The sequence below is a fragment of the Desmodus rotundus genome, chromosome 5, assembly GCF_022682495.2.
Source record: "Desmodus rotundus isolate HL8 chromosome 5, HLdesRot8A.1, whole genome shotgun sequence".
Lineage (NCBI taxonomy): Eukaryota > Metazoa > Chordata > Mammalia > Chiroptera > Phyllostomidae > Desmodus > Desmodus rotundus.
Window position 1 is genome coordinate 162,764,568 of NC_071391.1, and position 15,749 is coordinate 162,780,316.

General features: G+C 53.4%; 1 protein-coding gene across 6 annotated transcripts in view; it reads right to left on the bottom strand.

Annotated features, from left to right (window-relative positions):
* Positions 1-15,749, bottom strand: part of GREB1 (growth regulating estrogen receptor binding 1) — a 102,657-nt gene that overhangs the window by 45,138 nt on the left and 41,770 nt on the right. For all 6 annotated transcript variants that reach the window (XR_011651270.1, XM_071221581.1, XM_053925572.1 and 3 more), the window contains exons 3-6: positions 11,900-12,019; positions 9,233-9,409; positions 1,592-1,774; positions 118-261 (exon numbers count right to left, since the gene is read on the bottom strand). Coding sequence is in view for 5 of the 6 variants with exons in the window: in XM_071221581.1 (XP_071077682.1) it covers positions 118-261; positions 1,592-1,774; positions 9,233-9,409; positions 11,900-12,019 (624 nt within the window). In the remaining variant the exon portion in view is untranslated. The remainder of the gene's footprint in view (positions 1-117; positions 262-1,591; positions 1,775-9,232; positions 9,410-11,899; positions 12,020-15,749) is intronic.

The following is a 15,749-nucleotide window of genomic DNA, read 5'->3' on the forward strand; positions in this document are numbered from 1 at the left end:
AGAAAAGAGAACACGAGGCACGCCCCCCTCTCTCTGGAAGCATCCATCACCCAGCAGCCACACCGCTGGCATGCCAGCCAAGGGCTCTGCTCCTTTGGGGCTGCTCCATCGCCTCACCTGCAGGCTGTGCCCCTCTGGGGATGCTGGGGTCCGTGCCAGGAGTGGGCTCACCGGAGAAGGCAGCTATGGGCCCCGAGCTGTCCAGCGGCGGGAAGAGGGAACTGGAGCACTGGCTGGTGGTGGTCTGGCGGCCTCTGAACTCTGCAAACAAGACAGGGTCGTGAAAACCAGCTCACTGCTGCCCCCACCGGGTAGAGATGAGCTCGGAGCCTGGGGTTTATCCTGCAGGAGAGCCAGGTACTCGGACACCCGTGCTCTAAGGGTGGCAGTCCATCTGAGGGACACGCTGACTGACAGGAGAGGACAATAGTGAGCATTTGGGGAGAAGAGAAAAGCAGATGACACAAGTGCATTATCCAATCACTGCCCATCACTCAAAGGTAAAGGTACAGCCCATACCTTCCTCCAGCCCACAAGTCGCCCTCAGCCCCAGGGATGTACCTCACCTGCAAGGTGCTCGGCCACAGCAGGTGATCAAAACCCTTCACCAGTCCCCCAGGGTAAGACCTGCTGCCTCCCCGGGACCCAGAGAGGGACTGGCACATAGTAGCAGCTCAAGGAACATCAAGGTTTACTGAGTGGTGTAAGAGGAGGAGAGAGAAAGGGAGAGTGATGATAGGAATGGTGGGGGAGGGGCTGGCCCAGAGCCAGCTCCTCCTGAAGCCCTTGTTCTGCTCGTGGGAGCTGGCTGGGAGATTCCAGGGGGCTGGAAGTAAACCAGTGTGGACAGTAAGGGACCAAAGGCTGGTCCTCCCGGTCGCCTCATTGAGAATCCTTCTAGAACATACCCCTCCACACCAGCTCCGTGGGGACATCTCAGGGAGTAGCTGAGGCTGGGTCTCTGAAATCCAACCCCTTCCTCTCCCCCACCCACAGCTGATAAAGCCAAGCGCCCGTGCCCACACAGGGGAGACAGAGAGAGAGGCATGGGGCCCAGAGACTTCTTCTAGGGAAGCTGGTCTTTGTGTTCGGGGACTGGGGGACATTACTCGAGCCAAGTTTCTCTAAACTGGGGTTTTGCAACCTTGCACCATGGACATTTTAGAGTGGATAATTCTTTGTGGGACGGGGTGCTGTCCCATGAGCTGCAGGATGTTGGGTAGCAGCTCTGCCCCGCCTCCTCACAGGCCAGTAGCACCCTTCAGCTGGGACAATCAAAAGCGTCTCTGCACAATGGCAAATGTTCCCTGGGGGACAAAGTCACCCACTGGAGAACCTTCCAGCCACTGGCCACAGGAAGGCACAGCATGTAGGGCCCTCTGTCAACCCTTAAACGGCCCACACAAGTAGGCTGACGCTATAAACAGAACACCCGTCACACGAAGTGGCATTTTAATCACATACACTGACCCCTCACATGTCTTCGTGCCTGCTACCAAGCCATCTCTTCGCAAAGTCCTACTGACTGGCACCTTGGCCCACCCAGGGGACACCCTGTCACCCACCCGCCCTGCAGAGCCAAACCACTCACCTGAGCCTTTCCAGCAAATGAGAGGCCCTTTGGTAAGAGCCCCCTGGGCGTTGCGGACCAGGTAATACTTCAAGTGCTTCTGCTTCTTGGGCTGAGTGGTCAGCTTGAGATTTATGTGATTGGAGAATTCCGTGAAGTAGCAGAAGCCTTTCTTTCCACAGCCAACACAATTCCCAGAGAATCCTGGAGAAGAAACGGACGAGGCATGACTGTCCCCAGCTTACCTCCAAAGTCCTCTTCCGATAACACACGGTTCATCAACACTCTGACCATTCACGTCCTCTACCGCCAGCCGGAGAGCCCGCAGGGGGCAAGGTGGCCTTGACTCCAACAGGAGGAGGCCAAGAAGACTTGGCCATGGAGATGGGCCCGGGCAAGCTTGGAAGAGTGAACTTGCTTGGGGGCATATCCGAAAGCCTGCAAGAGCAAACTCCCCAGGACGAGAACAGTCTCCTCAGCTGTCTGCACTGACCAAGTACCTGCAGGACCCTGGCATGTCCCCGCGTCCTCCACGCTGCCCAGTTACAGAACCCCAGCACTTGCACACTGATGCTAGATACACTAGGAGACCTCGTAAGAGTGCAGATTCCCACCCTGGGGTCAATAAATTCGATTCAAAGAATTGCTGCAAAGCAATGAAGAACACTCCACAGTGCATGGTGGGGAGGGGCCTGGGGGCTCCACGGCGGGGGGAATGGAGACGCTCTGCTCGAAGGGTGGCTATCACGGGGTCAGCGTCCTGCTACCTGAGGCCAGAATGGGCCTTTCTGGGAGGTGACAGAGGCTGCCATCAGCTGCTAGGCTCTGGGAAGGCCGTCTACGCAGTGGCGATGGCAAATCCACCTCCTAGGAACTATTAAAATCCAGAGAAGACGCTTGAGAAGCCCTTAGGAACCGTCACGTCCATCCCCACGGTACTCACCGGAACCACCAGTGACTACGGACAGCTGTGCGGATCGGCTTTGCTACCTGACTGTCGCATGACCCTACCTGAAGAAGACCGTCCTTAAGCCCTTGCCCAGCCCTAGGTACAGCTGGTTTCGACTGTCCCAGGCCCTTTGGGAGGGGCAACTGAGGCTGAGACTCATTTATTTTTCCATATTCTCTGGCTGACAAGTTTACCAAGGTCCTTTTGACTGAGGCCCTGAGGGCTGCGCGGCTCTGCGTCAGGCCTGCTTTCACGCCTGGTAAACTGAGCCGGTGGCCCGAGTCCAAAACAGCATCCATCGGTGACAGTTCAGGACACCTCCACAGACAGATGAGACGTCTACGCTACGGAAACCTGTGGGTTCTCCGATCTGCTGTATTTTAAGCAGATTTCATACTCCCTGAAAGGCCTTAGAAATCAGGGTCAATCTCTTGGCCTGGATGCAGGACAAGTACAGGTTAGTCTAACCTCCCAGAATCCTACTCCCTCTACAGCAGAGCACACAGGAAAGGCCCCAAAGAAACATCCAACACCATGCTCTACGTCTGCTGGTTTCCTAAAGGGACAGGAAGGGGACTAACGTGCGCAGAGAAGCCGTGATGTCCTTGCCCATTCACTGCCATCCAGACAGGCCACTCAGCCAATCAGGACAGCCAAACCTTCTTTTGGGAAACCTGAGGACCAGAGAGGCCAAGCAATAGTCTAAAGTAGATACAGAAAGTGTGGCATTTGAGTCCAGCGTGAGGATGAGGTCTAGACCCATAGCGTGGCACTCAAGGCTGCCCCCAAGCCCCTCAACCCTCATCTCCAGCTTTATTTCTGGTCCTCATTCTGCCACAGGGGGCAAATACAAGGCCCACGGGCTGAGTCTGGCCCTCCACCTTGTTGCTACCTAGCAGCAACACCAAGCTCCTTGCCCCTAGTTAAGGAGTAGTTACAGTTATACAGTCCTAAAATTACTTTTAGCCCTTTGAGGCCAACCTTGAGGCTGATGTGGCCCCCGGTGAAAATGAGTTTGACACCCCTGTTAAATATGCCTAATTCCAAAGGACTCCCGCTGCCCACTCCCGCCACTCTCCTGCCTCCAAGCACACACATACTCTACCTCACTTAAGCCACATCTGCATGCACTCCACCCATCACTCAGTGCTCAGGTCAAATGCCCACCCTCCAGAGACTTCCTTTCCCCAAAGGGCTGGGCTCACTGTTCCCTGGACCTCTGCAGCCTCTTTATACTGTTCAGAGGGCCTTGGAGCTTCTTCCTTAGTTTTATAAGTGAGATTTGTGTCTATCCCCCATAACTTTCCCATGTGTCCCAAGTGCTGGGATCATGGTATGACTGCATGGAGGCGCATTGCTCTGTGTGCGTAAGTGTCTGCGTGCAAACTAATGCTTGGGGCAGAGCGTCAGTAAAAATCGGGAGGGAAGGAAGGAGAGAGGAAACAAGGTAAGTATAAGAGTGAGCACTGGGACATTTCTGGTACATGTTGAAGTAGTCATCTAACATTCTTATTGGCCCCTTTGCCTCCAACATGGGAACCTTGAGATAAACAGCTCAACAGCCATCTAAGGCCCAGAGAAAACTCCCAAGCTCCCTGGAAGGGATTCTGAGCCCAAGCATTGAAAAGATGGATGAACAAGAAACAGCTGCAAGACCAAGGATGTGAGGGCGCTCTGCCAAGGCCAGTACTGCCATGGCCAGCACTGCCATCCCTGTCCAGAAACAGTGGACAGGGCTTTGTCCCATGAGAAAGGTGGACTGTGGGGCCATTGCAGAAGCGGGGGTGGGAACCACGGACTGTAAGAGCTCCTCTTTGTGGCTCCAAAAAGCAAGCAGAAACCTGGGTCTTCCTGGTGTGGTAGGTGTTTAGGGAGCCAACACCAAACTGCCCTTCTGTGTCGGCTCACACTTTCTGGTGAGAAGAATCCGCTGCTCTTTAGAGAGATGACCCTGGGCCAGGGAGGGCCGACCGAGAAAACCACAGGGCGGCTTACCAACCGGCCCAGGGGACTGGAAAGTGGTTGAAACCACCCCAGCTGAACATATGAGGTAATTCTAATCTTCCAAGAAATTGTCTGAAAGGCAATAAACGTTTTCATGAGGAAGAATATCGTAAGTCATTCTCTTTGCAAGTCCCCCTGAGGACTTGGACGCCTATAATAGTCTCCTCAGGAGACAGGCCTAGAAAGCATGCCACCGAGCCCCAACCCTCCAGCTCCTGCCAGGCGCAAATACCCAGCCTCGAGAGAAATCATTCCGTCCACGAACTGTCCCATGGGAAATGCCCCATAAAAACGTCTCACTCCTGACCACACACACAGGCACCACACGATTTTCCTGCGGGTCCAGTCGTGTTGAAGCTGCTGCGGGTGGCGTTTGTTTAACCAACACATCTTGAGCACCTGCTGGCCACCGAGTCAGGCTCTCCCTTCTGCTGGGAAGAAAGTTCCTGTCCTCCTGCCCTTTTCGCTATAGAGGAACATGCACACACTTGCAAATCAGAGGGACCCGGGTTCGAATCTCAACTCCCTACTTGTGTGACTTCAGGCAGGTTAAGTAACATCTCAGAGTTTTGCGTTTCTCATCTGTAAACATGATAACAGCAAACATTTATTGCACACTGACCAGGTGCCAGGCACTTTACATGATAAATGTTCCTGTTTAAACCTCCAGGAGCCCTATAAAACAATTCGCAGGCTCCCCAGTTTACAGATGAGGGGCATCGGGCACAGAGAGAAAGCAGCTCACCCACAAGGGGCCTGGGGGTTGGGACTGAACCATTTTGCTATGGCATGTCCTCAAAAAATATCCATCTTGAAGGAGCAGGAGGAGGGCAAAGTACCCACCATGTGCTCAACACATAGTAGGTGCTCATCAAATGTCATTGCTTCTTCCTCTCCCCTCAGACAGGCGCAGCTGTATTACAGAGTAGAGCTGGGGCAGGAGCGGCCAGGAGACTGAAGTCTGACCCTACCTAGGCCCTCACGGTGCTGAGACGGGGGGGAAGTGGCTCCATTCCATCTCTCCGGGTTCCAGTGTCCCAACCATAACAGGGAAGGTGAGGTCTAAATGAACCCTGAGCTTCCTTCCAGAACCCAAGTTACATGATTCCTCTCTGAAGCACCCACAGTGGCTTCCTTAGACGTGGCGGGCAGTAGCCTCTGAGCGCACAGCTGAGGGCAGGCTGCAGGAGGCCCACCCGGGAACAACACAGGTTCCAACTGTCGGGAGTTACCTGGAATCCTGCAACAGGCTCATCCCCGGTTGCCCTGCCTCGGTTTCTCTTTTAATAAAAAATCAATTATTCGTGTGACCGCCAAGAGATCTTTCTAAAATGCAAACTAAAACATGGTAATTGCTTTACTTGACTACTTCCGATGTTTCTTTAAAACATAAACCATAAAGGGAAAGCTATAAAGGAAGGACATATAAATGAAGAGAGACTTAATGAGAGACACTTCAGAGGCCTAGCGACCAAATGCTTTGGAAGAATCTCATTTTGATCTTAAAGAACCAACTGTAAAAAAGAAATCTGTAACACAAAATTTGAACACACTCAAGATTTGAGACTATGAAGGACTTAATGTTACATTTTCTAGGTATAAGGATGTTATTGGATTTCCAACAAAAGCCCTTATCTTCAAGATACATATGGAATCATTTACAGATGAAATGACATGATGTCCGTCCGGGATTTGCCTCAAAATAGTTTGGAATGCAGAGAGGAAGAATCACAGTGAAACGGGGCGGCCACGTGTTGGCGGCTGTTGAAGACAGCAGTACAGACATGTCAGGCTGCTGGCTCTTAGGTCCGACCCTGCAGTTTGCAAACGGCTCCCTGGAGGCTGCGGCCTTTTCTGAACAAGACCGCACTAGCCTTGTTCTGCACCCTCTGTGGCAGCCACAGGAGGTTCTCGCCATCCCCCCATCGTGCTGGGCTCCTGTAGGTGCAAGATCCCACTACCTGACCTGCCCTTTGTCCTCTGAGACACGAGGACCAGGGCCACGTCAACTGGGTTCAAATCCAGGGCCTGCCATTAACTAGCTGGGTGGCCCTGAGCGAGTCGGTTAACCTCTCTGGGCCTTTGTTTCTTCATCCACAAAGGCTAGTAATAATGTGCCCACCTCACCAGGCTCTTTCAACTGAGCATGGTTTGGGGCACATGATAAGTCTCCATAAAGTAGCTGCCGGATGGTTGTGTTCTTCTCCAATGAGCGAGGGTTCCCTCCTTTGTCAGGGCCCAGCTGGAAGCCCATGTGTGCTGGGAGGGCTTTCCCTCCCATCACTGGGCGCTGGGCCCCCTCCGCAATCCCCAGGGTGCTTTACTCGCTGGGCTACAGCGCACTGCAGGGATCTGCCCAAGCTGTGTCTCTGTGGTCACCTGGCGCGGATCCGAGGCTCCCTTCACCTGTGTTCTCCCACCAGACACCGAGCTCCCGGGGAAGGGCCAGGTCTGCCCAGCTTTGGGGCCCCAGCCAAACTCAAGGCCTACCTTCCGTATGTGGCTATACACTCCAAAAATGCTTAAATATGTGCCTCCTGAATGAACAAAAACTTGCTTACTCCCATCTAAAATGTTCTGTTTATATGTTTTCTCTCCTATATCTCAGACATCAGCCAATTTAGATAAATTACCATAAACAAAAACTGAAACGCACACCTGGATTTTAATCTCTCGGTTTTCTCAGACAAAATCCCTCAGTTGACTCAAAGTCGCTAAAACAAGACTCTCTTCATTATCAATTACGGGCAGGGGTTGGAGGGGCTAGCCAGGGCTTCCCCCAAGATTATCCACAGCTTTCATTTTATATAGGTCACTAAAAAGCACTGAGCCCGGTCCCCGAGGGCTGTGGGGCCACCCTGTCCTATGCAGACATCAGAGTTAATTGCAGGAAGCCTAAACAGTGTTAAGTGTGCAAGCTGAGAGCATAGAGTTATTTTAAGAGAAGAAAGCGTGGGTTATTACCAACCGGCCCTCATTACCCACCTCCAATGGCTTTTTGGCGAGCAATTAACAGACACCACTTCCTCTGCACTCCACCTGGGCAGTGAAAGCGGTTCCGGCCCTGCTGGTGAACGACCTGAAAGAGTCTTGTCTCCACATTCCAAACACAGAACCTCCTCGATTTACTGCCCTCGCGGGCCCTTTACAGTCCCAAGTGGTGGAATTCAGGCAAACGCCGGCCGAGCCGCCAGGCCATCTTCCCAACACAGTGCAGCCTTATGAGCAAATTAAATCTGAGATGCAATCCATGACTCTGGGATTTTTCTTGTTTTTTAAGAACTAGTTACAATAAGCCTATGAACCTGCCCAAAAAAGACAGCTGGCTTCGACTTTTTCTCTCCCCGGTCATTGTCCCCGAGCCATGCCTGTCCCCTCAGTCAGCATGCATCTGCCTTGTCTCAGAGTTTACGTGTGGCTGTGCCCTGCCCCCTGCCCCCTATGGCAGGAATATTTCTTTTTCCCTCTGGGTCAGCCCTCACTGTCTCCCCTTCCCACCCTTCGGTCCTGAGCACAGAGCCTCGGACACAAGGCGCGCCCAATAAATCCCCACTGACATGCGCTTACCCGCCCAGCATGAAGCTGGAAGTTTTGGTGTTGTACCCCTGGAGAGTACAGAAGAAATGGGGAGGGGAGTTAACCTAGACGTTTTTCCCATAAACCCTCCCAGTCAAACTGGCTGCTACAGTGAAGGTTGTCCCCAAGGCCACCGCTGAAATAAATCATCACCAACCCTTCTGCTCCCAGGGAATGCAGGGCCGGGCAAAGGGGCCTGACCGCGGAAGGGTCTGGGGCACTGTGGGCATCCCCTCCCCACCTCAAGGATGAGGACATTGAGGCCCACCAGCCATAGGTGACCTGTGGTCACAGGCAGGACTAGAACCCAGCCCTCTGGGCTCCTGGTCCAAACCACACAGCGCCCCGATTTTCGCTCCACTATCGGGGGAGTGCGCTGAGAGGGGGGCCTGGTATGCAGTAAGGGCTCAGCAAATGTTGGAACAGAGGGACCCAGGCTTGGTAAACTTGGCCTCGGCTCTGCACCAACACTGAGGTCTCTGTAAAGCCATTGGTTGTTTGAAAGGTCAAAGCCACGGTCTCTCCAACGCTGACCTTGACCAGGACACAGGACCATGAGGTATAGTAGTTAATGAAAGCATAGAATGTGGAGCCAGGAAGAGCTGAGTTTGAATCCTGACCCTGTTCCTTTTCTCATGTACCCTTGGACAAGTTCATTAACAGGTCCAAGCCTACCTATGAAACCAGGACAAGAATGACACCTCTTGAGAGGTGAGAGGGAAGCCAAGGAGAGCACGGACAGGGGGTGCTCGGGATATGTACGTTCTGGAGGCAGGAACAGCGCTCAGCCTCATCTCCTTCTGCCTCACGTCCGATCGCTCCTAGGAGGGTCTAGGCCAGGGCTGGGATCCCACTTCTGACCCAGGTAAGCACGGAGGGAAGGCTTGAGGAATACGGGTACCAAAAAACGAAGACTAATTGATGGGCTTTCTACAGGAAGGTACTCACATTTTAAAATAAATCTCATTTCTATGCCATTCGTCAAGGAAGTCGTCTCCAGAAAGACATAAACAGGGTGTGTGACATGCTGATGAAGGGACCCCAAAGGTGGCCTCTCCACCACCACCCAAGGCCTCCCTTGTCCCCACCCACCAGGCAGACGGAGCCAAGACTCGGGGGAAGGAGGAGCTTACCAAGAAGAGCATTGTGCCCGCTGTCATCCGGCAAGAACCTCTTGTCCACAGCGCACACCAGGAGGTGGTCCGGCAGGCCGGGGGCCTTGGCCCCCACCAGGAGGAAGCCTGCGGGGACGTCGATGGGCTCGTTGGAGATGGAGACGAGGCGCAGGTCCTTCCCAGCCTGGCAGAAGCCTAGGAGGAACGGACGGGGCTCACGCACGCTGCCGAGGACCTTCCAGAACCAGGTCCTCACGGACAAAGGGAAGAGGACCGTCTGGACCCCGCCAGACCAACCCCACCTCTGCACGGGGCCGACTGTAAAGTTCATTCTGCCAGATAACACCATCAGCACGGGCATTAACAACGCTCGGCCCCGTGTTGGCGTGGCTGTTAGTGTCCCCACGTAGCGACTGTATGAAGGAAACTCAACAGGAAAAACTCAACACACAGTGTCACTAAAAATCTATACAAGATAAATCTGCAAGGAATCGCGAGTGATTACATACTTTTACAGCCTGCACTGTGCATGTGTGAGGGCAGGAGAGCGGCAGGAATGAGGGGCGAGGACCCGGTGACCCTGGCTGCCTCTCGGGAGGGGCCTGGGCGCCCAGGACACAGAGGACACTCACAGAGAGACCGTCACCCTCTTCCCTTTGAACCTCTGTACTTACGAGCTTTTAAATACAGGGGTGGGCAAAGTAGGTTTACAGTTGTAATACAAATAAATAATACGAGAATAAACTGTTTTGCATACTCCCAACTGTAAACCTACTTATACTTCCTATTTAAAAAATAAGTGTCCAAAATTATTTGGAAAAAAATAAGAAAAAGAAGGAAACAGCTGAGTTTGGGGGGATGGGCCCTTTCCAGGGTTTTCTCAATGAGGCACATTCGGCCTGATCCCCGAAGCTGCTTTAGTTTCTGACTGGGACGGTGAGAGTTGATGCAAACCCCGAAGATCCCCAGGCCTTCCCTGCACACTGCAGCACTTCAGAAGGATGCTCCTGCGCGTGGCCCTGCTTTACCACTTACAACACCTTGTCTCCAGTGTGTCCCTCTGCCCCTGGGTGGAAGGCAGGGGACAGGACACCCGTGTGCCCACTGTGTGGGGCACCAGGCCGGGCAACTCTGCAGAGCTCCCCTCCGTCACCTACAGGGAAGTGTTTCTGCCCCCACTTTGAAGACATGGAAATCGAGGCTCAGCGAGGTTAAATCTTGGCTCGAAGCCACTGAGCCAGCATGGGGCCCAGATTGACTCTCCGGCTTGGGTGGTTCCCCTTCATCCTCTTGGGGAAGTTCAGTAAATTCTCTGAGATCCGGGTATTCAACCCCCATGCCCTGGGCCCCCCTGGTCTCAGAGTGGCCGCTGCCCCAGGAAGAGCTGGGGACAGCAGGCTGTGGGCAGTCAGGGTGTTTACTGCCCTTACTCAGAAATTCTTTGAAAGTCACTCTAACGACCACTGAGAGTCCACCATCTTCTTATTTAATTAGGGGGCCTTTTAACACCTGGACACTGGAAATCCTACCGCTTGAAGAGCCCATGTATTGGCTCCCCTTTCCCTGGAATAGCAGCCCCAGTGAGAGCGGATTCCTTCCCCTGCTGACCATCCTGCACAAGGTCAAGTCCAGGCCTGCATGCAGGGCGCACAGCCTGCGTGACCCATCCGGTCACTTCCCCCAGCCCTACCAGCGCAGGCCCCTGTCTCAATAAACTTCCAGCTGTTCCCCAAACAGGCTACATCCTCTGCCCGCTAAGCCTTTGCACATGCTGTTCCTCTGCCTGGAAGGGCCCAGCTCCCCCCAACCCTCCTACATTCTCCTGGCTAACTCCTGCTAATTCTTCAAAACCCAGCTAAAGGACCTCCTCCTCCAGGAAGCCCTCCCATACCTGTGTTAGGAACCTTTCCTGTGTGTACCCCTGCTTGCCCCGCCTACCCTACCTAGCACTTTCCACAGCCTGAGTGAAGTGTCTGCTTACCTGTGGAGCTCTGTCAATGGGAGATCTTGTAGCTGTTATTTCCACATTTTCAGAGCAGAGGCTCAGTTATTTTAATTAATTAACTGACTACCCTAAATCACTAACTAGTGACACCTCTTGACTGGTCTGGTGACAGGGCAAATGAGCTCAGAGGTGGTCTGGCCAGTGAGCGGCAGAGCCAGGAGTCTATCCAGTGTCCCACCAAGTGCAAGGCCGCATCGCTGGACGAGCAGTTCCCCCCCCCCCACCCCACCCCCACCCCACCCCCCGGCATCTCAGTTCCTTGACAGCCCTGTGCGGTTAACAGTGCTGACTTTACAGGGTTCCTGAGATACCGTGTATCTGCTTTTTCAACAGTGAAATACCAACAGGTGTGAAAGGTTATTCCTACCAATCAGTTCTGAGTTAAACACTTGCACGGTGCAACCACACCTGAGGTGCGAAAATATACTTTAGTTTTCAAATAACTAGGATGGAAAGATGAACTTGGGATCCGAATCCACTCATAAAGCTGAACCTGTCCAGAGAGCGGCTGAGGGGCTGTGAGCCTGACCGTGTCCCCACGGTGTCGGTGCAGCCAATGCTGCAGGCACAGGAGGTCGCCCCGGCCACTGCTTGTGGGGGCCACGGGCAGAGGGGATGCCCACCGCTCACAGCTGCAGATGCTGGGCAGCGAGCACCGCCTGGCAGGGCAGCGGGCTCACCGTCCGTGGTGCAGCATCCTTCTGGCGGAGGGTGCATCTGGTAGGGGTTTGGGGGACAGCTTGGCTCCATCCCCCCTTCCCCCTCTTCTTCCTCTTCCTCATTGTCAACGCGGCTACTGCCTAGATGGGGAAGGAGGAGAGGGGAGGAAGGCAGAGGTAAGTAGTCAGCAAGTCCCAGCTACTGAGTAATCAATCAGTCCTCACCCCACACTATAGGTCGGGCACTCCCACCATCTGCACTACAGGGAAAGCAAAGCTTGCTCAGGGGCGTGGCTCTTCCAAGGTCACAGACTCAGGCTCTGAGCCTGGTCTCGTGGCTCCAAATTCAGGGTCATGTCCCTTCCCACCCGCCAGAGTTGCATGCACACTGGGGTTCGGTCTGTAGGTATTGGGTTGGCCAAAAAGTTCATTTGGTTTTTGCCGTAAGATGGCTCCACTATGCTTAGTTGTCTTTACCTTCATTTGAAGCCATTTTGTTAGACTGTATTGTGACAGTTGTCATATCAGTGTGCATTTTTTAAAAAGTTATCAAAATTGATGAATTTTTGTGCAGCCATTTTAATATTGAAGATGGAAGAAAATATACAACACTTTCAATGTATTATGCTTTATTATTTCAAGAAAGGAAAAACACAACTGAAATGCAAAAATATCTTTGTGCAGTGTGTGAAGAAGGTGCTGTGATTGATCGAACGTGTCAAAAGTGGTTTGTGAAGTTTCTTGTACTATTGACATTTTGGCCAAATAATTCTCTGCTGTGGGGCTGTCTTATGCATTGGAAGCCGTTTAGCAGCACCCCAGGCTTCTCCCCTCTAGAAGCCAATAGTGGGAGAGAGCTGATATGCTCAAAATAGCCAAATCAATAAAGTTATTAGTGACAATGAATAATGTGTCTTTTATTGTATGGGAAAAAAACTAAATGGACTTTTTGGGCAACACAATAACTGGTTGACAAGGATGGAGCGTGAACCCCACATACACCAGGCACTCCAACAATGTGGGTGTGGGAGGTGCCATGGTGGTAACATGGACCGTTTCACAGATAAGGACGCAGAGGCTCAGAGACCTCTGATTGGCCCACGGCTGTCCAATAAAGAGCTAAGGGGCACAGGGGGCGTGCTCCCAGGTGTGTCTGATGCCTGAGCTGCTGTTCTGGCCACCAGTTGCACACTCAGTCTTCACACACATGAGAAAATGGTGCGACTATGCGTTATGATTCATCCCCAGGGAAGAAGGCTGGTATCACCCCTAGAAATGCAAACACCCCCAATTTTTCACACCCACACACAAAAAGCCTTTCCAGCACAGGACAAGGCAAGCTGTGAGCTGAGGAAACTCTCTTTCCATGACAGTGTCTTAGGAGTAATGTCCAATGTGGAACTGGCCAGGAGAGCCAGGAATTAGCCACGGGAGGGAACCCCACTGCTCCCAGCAGACTCGCAGCTCCTGGGGAGGGGGCCCTCCCCTACTCCTCTTGGTCATCCAGGTGCCCAGCAAAATGCCGCCTCCAGGAGCAGCGCCCAGCTCACACCTGCCCGGCGGACCCCAGCGGCACAGTAACACCTCGTTTATCCAGTGTCGCCAGAGAAACGGGGCACTCAAGTCAATGGATTTTCAGGTCTGTTGAAGTATAGTCTTTCCAACTTTTAACAGACATTTTGGTTTTTTAAAAAGAGTCTCTTTCAACTTGTCTTTAAATAAGGAGTACAGATTTCTTCATGAAACAGGGTCACCCTGAACGTCCTTGAATACACTAGGCTAGGAGACAGTGGTCTCTTCTTTGTTGCTCCATGCCCTCTTGGAGTGCTGGCCTCCTGGCGGCCAGCCACCTCTCCGCTCCCCTCTGCCTTGTCCCTCGCGCCCTCCACCCACCCAGGGGTTACGGGGTTCTAGGTGGATGATGAAATCGTGTGCAGCGGAAAGAGACGGGACTGGAGGTCAGGGGACTCCAGTTACAGGACTTGGGTCCACCACCGTCTGTGTGGCCTTGGGGACGTCCCTGAACCTTTCTGTGCATGGAGTCTGCCCCTGTAAAACGAGGTCACTGGCACTGGGACACCTACGTGGAGAACTCAGGCCCTGAGAAGCCTCCGGGGGCGATTTCATCAGCACAGCTGCCAGCGTCAGAACCTCGTAGTGGCCACCATTTTAAAGGTACATGAGGGGCAAGAGGCAGAAGAAACTGGACGTTTTGAGCCAGCTCGGACCCATGGCCTTGGGAAGGCCACAGGAGTGAGGCAAGAAGCCTGGTGTCTCGGTCCTGAGTGTAGGGGACACGAAAGGGGTGAAAGGAGTGTAAAAGATTACCCAGGGAACAGCCAGGGGGTGGGAGGTAACTGAGGAGCCTCCTGCAGATGCTCCCTTCCTGCCCCTCCCTGCAGGCAAGGGGGCTTTCCGCAGAAGGTACAGTCACACCCAGGCCCCGGGGGGGCCAGCCACAAAACACAGCTCACCACAGGCACTGTGGCGGGGGTGGCATAGACTGGCTCTTCTGCAAAACCCAGACATGCAGCCAGTGCTCCAGGCTCAGAGGGGACGGCAAAGACACAAGGAGCAGAGGGAAAAGGGGAGGGAAAGTCTCGGAAGCGCCGAGGGCACAGGCAGAAATGCCAGTGCGTTATTCTGCTAAGCAGAGAAGAACAGGAATGCAGACTCTCAGAAAGCATGAAAGAGGAGGGTCTTAAGCCTCACAAAGTCAAAGAAAGCTCAAAATCCAGTCTCTAAGAAAGCAGGATTAAAGGTCAAAGGTCTACATGAGACATTCCAGGGCCTGGGAAGGGATGAGTGAGTCAGCCAGGGAGGAGCCTGAGGAGGCTTCCTGACCTGGAGGGAGGAAACCAGACCTTTGGCTGAGGTCTTCCGGGAGCAGGGAGGCTCTCGATCTCAAATGGCATTGGACACAACCAGCGACCGGGACGAGGACCACTGGCAGAAGCAGGGATCCAGAGGTTCTGCGGCAGCACTTTGCTCCGGGGCTTGGGGCTGCTTATCCTGAGGTGCTTGCTAATGAACTGTATGGCATTCGAGGGCGGGGGGTTTATGGATATTTACCTGCATCTTCTTTAACTAACACTTACCTCAAAATGCCAGGCCGGTATGTTTTCAGTCTGGTTGGTCTTCCTTTTTAAACACTAAATAACACATAAAGGATTTTCCCCTAGAAGGAGGTGGTGAGACCCCCGATTCAAGAACAAAGGAACCAGGGCCCTGCTGGGTCACCCCCTGCAAATACAGAGTCTGTTAGGGATGGAGGGCTGTTTAGTGCAGCAGCGCCCTGGTCAGAAAGATTGTCAGGAAGGTTATTGTCTGAGCAAGGATGGCGATAAGATAAGAGACCCTGACGTGGAAACAGGCAGACACTACAACCGGGGCTGCGACCTGTGCAAGGCGTCCGCAGCAGGGTGTAGGCAGCAGGTGCCAGCCAGGGGCTGGAGCAGAGCGTGGCTTATGGCTGCATGTAGCAAACTGAAATGAGGCTGCCCCTGCCCACCAAGCTCCCCCTGCTGTAAAAACAAAACCTCACGAGGCTGTCCCCATCCGGTCTGGACCAATGGGAAAAGCACACAGAAGGACAACACGGTGCACTGGGGCGAATGCTGCAAAACTGTCCCCGGAGAGTGTCACTTGCCCAGTGCCCCACTGGCAGATGGGAGCACCCTGAGATGCAGCCTCCCAGGCAGAGGCAGCGAAGGGGTGTCTGTGGAGATCTCAGACACAGCGACCCTCAGACACCTGCTCCCCACTCTCCGCAGGTGAGCGTCCTTCACCTTCGTGCAAACCAGTGTTCCAACTTCCCAAACCACGGATTCAATTACTTTAGCTGGTGCAGGTGAAGCACTTTGTAGCTTTT